This window comes from Nylanderia fulva, unplaced genomic scaffold (assembly GCF_048542155.1).
Source record: "Nylanderia fulva isolate GAGA-0341 unplaced genomic scaffold, ASM4854215v1 Scaffold229, whole genome shotgun sequence".
In the NCBI taxonomy this organism is placed as follows: Eukaryota; Metazoa; Arthropoda; class Insecta; order Hymenoptera; family Formicidae; genus Nylanderia; species Nylanderia fulva.
The window spans coordinates 90211-97480 of record NW_028190292.1 but is presented as its reverse complement, the minus strand read 5'-3'; the positions used below and the strand labels follow the sequence as shown (position 1 = coordinate 97480).

The window sequence follows — 7270 nt, the reverse complement described above, 5'->3', positions numbered from 1 at the left end:
ACGGAAGATCCGCAACAAAAGTGCGGAGACCAAGAAGAGGGAAACACCATCTTCCGATATAGAGGAAAAGAGAAGGGGAGGCCGCTTCGAAACAACAGGGGCCCGCAGGAAAAAACTGGAGGAACAGGCCAGAAAAGAAGAGGAAAGGGCTCTGCAAAGGGAAAAGGAAATCCTTGAGCCACTAATAAAGCCAAACCTAAAGAAGTCCTACAAGAACTTCTTAGAAGGCATTAGGGACAAGGAAGAAGAATACAGGCAGGCCCCAATAGTGGACCTCGAGGCATTAGTATCCGAAAGATGCACGGATATTTATAAAATTGCCGTGAGCTCAGGCAACATGAAAGGCAGCTTCACTAAGGCTGCAAAGGAAGCCGCGGCGGACATGTGTGCTGCTGCGACTGTGCTCGCCATTAAAGCACAGAACCTTCAGGAAACTGGGGTGGAGGAGGAAATAAGAATGATGAGGCATGAGATGCATCTCCTCCGAATGGAGAATGTAGAGCTGCGAAAAACGGTTGGAAAGCTCAAGCAAGCAAACAAAAATCGCGAGGGGACCCAAAGATTTGCTGAGGTATCAAGGGAGACTTCCCTTGCTAGGGAAAGAGGGAGGAGGACGGAGAGGTGGGTGAAAGAGAGCTCACCTCTATCAGGGGATGGGGGATTCCCGGACACCGTGGTGCCTGAGAACTCACTTCCACCCCCAGATAGGGAGCCCCCACGAAGTAAGGGGAAAAGGACTCGTGGAGAGGCACTTCCACCCGAAGATGGGGTCTCCCCAGGAGTCCATAAGGAGGGAAAAATGAAATGGAGATCGGAAATCTTTGAGAAGGAGGAGTTCCCCCCGCTCGGGAGAAAGAAGACAGACCGGGCCCAAGTACACTCCCTTAACAGAAGGGGAAGATGATCGACATCGCAGACGAGGATAAGGAGGGATGCGAAGAGAAATACAAGCAGGAAGCCCTCATTACAATGATGGAGGGAATATGCGAGAGAATTATGGACAAAAGAATTGAGAATCCGGTCCCAAATTATGTCCAGAGGAAGGAGGCGGAAAAACGTGGAGGAGGCGGGAAAACAAACCCACCTGCCCCACAGAAGGGACAAACAAGGTCAACAAAGACCAGCAACACCCCCCCGGTAACAACCCTGAATCCGCCGGCGAGACCTGGGATGCCAAGAGTAAAGGCTATCGAAAAGGTCTCAATCAAGATTCCTCTACACAAAAAAGTAGAGGAAAAAAGAAGGAAAAAGGGAACACATCCAATCCCCAGAAGAAGGCCGCTCCACAGGAGACACAACAGCTAACGGAAACGTGGACAACTGTTGTGTCCAGGAAATCCGCGAAGAGAAAAAAAAAATAAGGAGGCGAAAGGGATACCACAACAGCAGCAGCAGCAAAGATCTCCCGCTGCTGTACCCCAAGGGAAGAAGCAAACGGTACCCCCTAAAAAAAAGAGGAGGAAACCAAAAATGGCAGCGGTGACAATAACCTGCCCATCAGGGGAGTACAAGCCAATAATGTCGGAGGCCCGCCAGAAAATGGAGGGCCTCGAGAGCCTCGGCATAACAAATGGGGTGAAGATCAGGAGAGCTGTAACCGGGGCTCTGGTTTATGAGATTCCCGGAGAGGGCAGCAATGAGCTGGCGGACAGGCTGGCCCTCAGACTTAAACAGGTCCTTTCTGGGAAGGAGGGGGTTAAAGTCCAAAGACCCACCAAGATGGCCGAACTCAGGCTGAGAGGGCTGGACGAGACCGTCACCCCCGCGGAGATCCGCAAAGCAGTTTCCGAAAACGGAAACTGCGAAGAGGAAGAGGTGAACGTAGGAGAGATCAAGAGGGCACCCAACGGCATAAAAATGGCGTGGATCCGGTGCCCTCTAAGATCGGCAAACGCCATAGCCAAAAAAGCCCAGATACGAATAGGGTGGGCTATGGTAAGGGTAGAACTACTGGATAACCGTCCCCTCCAGTGCTACAAATGCCTGGAGGGAGGCCATGTAAGGGCGAGATGCCCTAATAAGGCAGACCGCAGCGGTAAATGTTACCGCTGCGGTGAAGAGGGACACAGGGCTAGCACCTGTGAGGCTCCGGTACGCTGCTCGGTGTGCAGCGACAAAAACCTCCCCGCCAACCACAGAACGGGAGGAAAGTCCTGCACACCGGTGCAGAAGGGGAGAAGGGGCATCCCGTTAACAAAAATGATGGGAGACCCCAGGAGAACCGGAACCACACAAATGGAGGTGGAACTTCTGCGAAGTGCCTCTCCCCCTCAAACCCAGGAGAGACCTTTAAAGCAGAGACTTCCCAGAACCAAGGAAGGAAGGAGGCACGTGGAAGAAGGAGAGAACCCCTCCGGAGGCCAAAGCGCTGGCAAAAGACAGCGCCTCAAGGAAAATTTGGAGGGGGGGAACGCCGAAGCCATGGAGGTGGCGGAAGGAGGATTAATAACCAGTGTGATTGATGTTGGCCAATAAAATAATACAGGCCAACATCAATCACGCGAGGGAGGCCCAGGATCTTTTCGTCCATACTATGGCGGAAAGATCCTGCGGCCTAGGTATTGTGGCGGAGCCGTACAGGGTGCCCAGTAAAAACTGGGTACAGAGTACAGACGGCCTCGCTGCAATCACAAGGAGGAATACGCCCGACTCCCCTCCCCTAAACCTTATTGGGGCACACAAGGGGATCGTGACGGCTTCCTGGGGGCCCATCATAGTGATTAGTGTATATCTCCCGCCGAGTCTGAAAAACGAAGACTTCGGCGGGAGATTGCGAATCCTGGAGAGGGAGATCGCCCGACATCACCCCAAACCAGTAATAATCGCGGGGGACTTCAACGCCAAATCAACGGCGTGGGGTTCCCCGCGCACCGACTGGCGGGGTAATGAGGTCGAAGAGTGGGCGGCGCAATGCGACCTTGTGCTCCTCAACGAGGGGAGCGTACAGACATGTGTGCGCTGGCAGGGCGGGTCAATCGTTGATCTTACGTGGATGACCCGCCCTGCGGCAAGGATGGCACAGAGGTGGAGAGTGGCGGCGGAGGTCGAAACATTGTCTGATCATAAATACATTGAGATCTCCGTCGCCATGACCACCAAAGAGGTCGCAGAGCGTCGCCGAATAAGAGAGGCGAACTTCAGGAGGTGGGCCCTCAGGAAGCTAGATGAGGACATGCTCATGGCGGCGTTAATCGCCGCCATGATAACGAAGGAAGAGGGGACCTGGGAACTTGGAAGAACACAAGGCATGCCTAACAAACGTCGTACTTCAGGCGTGCGACGCGGCCATGCCCAGGGTTAAAACCCGGTCCCCTAAACACGCGTATTGGTGGTCGGAGGACATCGCCGAGCTGAGGCGGTCCTCCGACCACGCAAGAAGAAACGTCAAGAGGAAGGCGAAGCACGCGCTACTGGACCCTGAAGGACTGGAGGACGCGTGGGATGCGTACAAAGAAAGAAGAAACGCCCTGCGCGCCTCCATCCGATAGGCAAAGGCGAGGGCCTGGGAAGACCTAATCTCCTCCCTGGATGAAGATCCGTGGGGCCGTCCCTACAAGATAGTTTTAAATAAACTGAGAGGAGGGACGGCACCGTTAACGGAGTCACTGAACCCCCATCTCGTTGAAAACATTATAAGGGTCCTGTTCCCCCGAACAGCGGGTACGCAAAACCCAATACGGGCGGGGGAGCAGGACTGGAACGAGACGGAAATGGGGGTCACGGGAGGAGAAATCCGGGATGCCGTCAAAAGAATTAAGAAGAGGAAAGCCCCTGGACCGGACGGCATCCACGGAAGAATCTGGGCCCTCGCCTTTAGAGAGCTGGTGGAGCCCATGAGACACTTATACAATGAGTGCCTCAGGGAGGGCTCCTTCCCCCAGGAGTGGAAGAGGGCAACTATAGTCCTAATCCCTAAGGAAGGTAAACCTAGGGATTCGCCCTCGGCGTACAGACCTATATGTCTGTTGGACAAGGCGGGAAAGATTCTGGAAAGAATCATCGCTGCCCGCCTCGTCCATCACCTGTCCCGGAATGGTCCGAATCTGGATGATAGACAGTACGGCTTCCGGGCCGGGCGGTCAACTATTGACGCAATCTTGCGTGTCCGCTCGGTCTCGGAGGCCGTCGTGAGGGAAGGCGGGGTGTTGTTAGCGGTCTCACTAGACATTTCGAACGCCTTCAACACCCTGCCATGGCACCGGGTGGGGGATGCCCTGAGATACCACAGGGTTCCCTCCTACCTGGTGTCAATAATCTCGGACTATTTTCGGGGCAGGAGCCTGGTCTACGTGGACCAAAACGCCGAGGAGCGCAGGGTCAAAGTGTCGTACGGAGTTTCGCAGGGGTCAGTATTGGGCCCCCTTATGTGGAACCTCGCATACGACGTGACCCTGAGGACAGCCCTCCCCTCTGGCTGTGATGTCATCTGCTACGCGGATGACACACTGGTCATGGCCAGGGGAGACTCCTGGAAGAAAGCAGTAGCGCGTGCTAATATCGCTGTGGCTCGCGTCGTGCGCACAATAGGTGGAATCGGGCTGAAGGTTGCGCCCCAAAAAACGGAGGCCGTTTTTTTTCCACGACGGCTCCCATGGGGCGCCCCCCAAAGTCCGAATATTAGTGGGAAACACCCCTGTGGAGGTGGGGACCCAGATCAAATATCTGGGTCTCCACTTGGATGGCAAATGGGCCTTTGGCGAGAACTTCCGCCAATTGACCCCGAGGGTTGGCAGCGATGGCGCTATGCCGGCTGCTTCCGAACCTTGGGGGACCGGACGGAAGGGTTCGCCGATTTACGCCGGAACCATACATTCCATGATTATGTACGGAGCCCCCGTATGGGCAGAAAAGGTGGAGGCCACCCGCAAATTAAGAGATGCTTTGCATCAACTACAAAGGCGGGTGGCCAACCGCATATGCCGGGGGTTCCGTACTGTAAGCTGGACGGCCGTGGAGATGCTCTCAGGAGTACCCCCTATAGAGTTATTAGCCCGCATGTACGCCGAGGTATATAGGCGTATACGCGGGCTACAAAGGCAAGGAACGGCCGTCACTGAGAGTGTCCGGCGTGCACTGATGACCCACACCCGACGGCAACTTATAGAGAACTGGTCCGGCAAGCTGCAAGACCCGCGGCTGCCGGGACAGTGGACCGTCGGGGCCATCCGGCCCTGCCAGGAGCAATGGATAGGCAGGACCAAGGGGGGTGTTTCCTACCGCATGACACAGATGCTCACCGGACATGGGTGCTTCGGTGAGTACCTGTGTCGAATAAAGAAGGAGCGCACGGCACGATGCAATCACTGTGGCTGCGAGCGAGACACTGCCGGGCACACACTCCAGGAGTGTGTGGCCTGGGCGGACGAAAGGGAGGAGCTCGCAGCCACAATAGGAAGGGACCTGTCGCTACCGACAGTGGTGAAGGCGATGGTGGAGGACGAAGAGGCGTGGAAGGCGTTCTCCTCCTTCTGCGAGAGCTTGTTCTTGCAGAAGGAGGAGGCAGAGAGAGAGAGGGAGAGGGCTGGGAGAGGTAACTCCCAGCCTTCGGAGGAGGAAGAGGGAGAGGACGATCCGGAGGATGGGGACGGGCCCCCTCTTTTTCCGCCGTCGGCGAGCTTGCTTGTCCGTGGCGGCGGAAATCGGGGGGGGGGGCGCCCCCGGTGGAGGTAGAGGTAGCAGGAATAGGGGCCGGCCCTCCCTTTTCCCGCCATCGGCGAGTTCGCTCGTTTGTGGTGGCGGGAATCGGGGGGGGCTCGCCCCCAGCGGCGCAAGAGATAGCCGCGGAGGAGGGGGCGGGCCCTCTTTTTCCCCGCCATTGGAGAGAGTACTCACCCGTGGTGGCGAGGAGCGGGGAGGGTCCGCCATATTCACACCCGCGTTATACGACGCGGGATGAGGTTGCCGGGGGGGGGGGGTCGGGGACGACTAAGTTCCTGGACTCCCCTCCCAAAGACCTCTCGAGAATCGGGGCGTGGGTGCGCCGCCTTGCCTAGGCGAGGCGGGCGCGGCCGCGCCCCCAAAAGGGAAATCTCCCTGATTGCGGCCGAATCCTAACTCCCAAGGGAGCGGAGAGAGTCGTAATTAGGGGGACCGAGGGAGAGCCACGCGTCTTTGGCGGGCGGGCGCTGCCTGTCCGCCTGGGGCGCCTGGGCCCCCCTCAATGACGAAGACGTGACGCGCGGGGCCCTCTCACCGTGAGCCATAAGGAACCGGTGGGAGGGCAACGCCGTCCACGGAGGGGGTTTCTCTCAATCTGAGAGAAATCCCCTGGCGAGGGCTCCCCTGGTGGAACGCCGAACCGGATCACCCTTTTGGTGGTCCGGGGGATGCGTCCAGCAGGGAGGCGGAGGGCGATGGCTCGAGCGGGAGCTCTCGAGCCATGGCCCCGCCCCCCAAACTCTTTAGGAGGGCGCGGCGTGGGACCGGTGTTCGCCCTGCGCTGCAACCGCGAGGGAACCGCACAGTCATTGACTGTGCGGTAGGGGAGGGGTCTCGGCCGCAAGACCGAGGCAGCTCTCCAGAGACGGCTTGGCGGGGGGGCGGCGAGTCGGCATAGGGATACCAGCATCCTCGCCGCCCCCTATCTAACGCCCGGGAAGAACACCCGCTGAGGTTTTAGTGAGGTAGGTCTTGGGCCCTCTGGTCGAACCATTCGTGGCTCGATCAAAGGGAACAAGGAGTCCCACATAACCCGCACCTCTACCCGGAGGTGCGTGGTACCATGACGGTTTCCCCAGCGTCACAAAAAAAAAAGAGGGGTGAGGCAAGGTTGTCCAATAAGTCCGCACTTTCTCTCAGGGGCACTACGGACTCATCCCCGTAGTGTACAGGTGTCGCAATCCCGAGGTACCCGAGCTGGAATGTCTGGTAATGGATGAACGGGGTGTGATGGGTGTGCAGACCCTAAAAAGGACTTGTCCACTGCACTAGGTGAAGGAAAACACCGAAGATAACACCTGGGGGGGAGGCCCCGTTAGCTGAGTAAGGCAACCTCCTAAGGGGAAGGAAAACCCCTGACAGAAAAAACCAATTTCTTTTTCAGAAAATATAGAAGGTTCAGAAAAGGAAGAGAACGTCCCGGGTTCGGGTACCGGGAACCGGCGTGGGGGGGAGTGCAGGCCTGGCTCCCTCCATGTCGTCATCGTACGACAGGTCGTCTGCAGCTTTGCCGGCTGGGGCTGCAGACAGGACAGCTACAGTGCCGAGTAGTGAGAAAGCCATGGTGCGTGAGCGGTTACGAAGCCTAGCTCGTGACTGGGACACTCGTGAC

At 57.2% G+C, this 7270-nt stretch overlaps 1 protein-coding gene across 1 annotated transcript; it reads left to right on the top strand.

Moving 5' to 3' along the window:
- Positions 1 to 2533: 2533 nt before the first annotated feature.
- LOC114942512 (uncharacterized) lies at positions 2534 to 3301 on the top strand. Its single transcript, XM_029317885.2, has one exon. The coding sequence runs from the start codon at positions 2534 to 2536 to the stop codon at positions 3299 to 3301; it is 768 nt and encodes a 255-aa protein (XP_029173718.2).
- The last annotated feature ends 3969 nt before the right edge of the window (positions 3302 to 7270 follow it).

What these genes read in the sequence shown, in the direction of transcription:
- LOC114942512 (XM_029317885.2), top strand. Translation starts at nt 2,534, where the DNA reads ATGGCGGAAAGATCCTGCGGCCTAGGTATTGTGGCGGAGCCGTACAGG.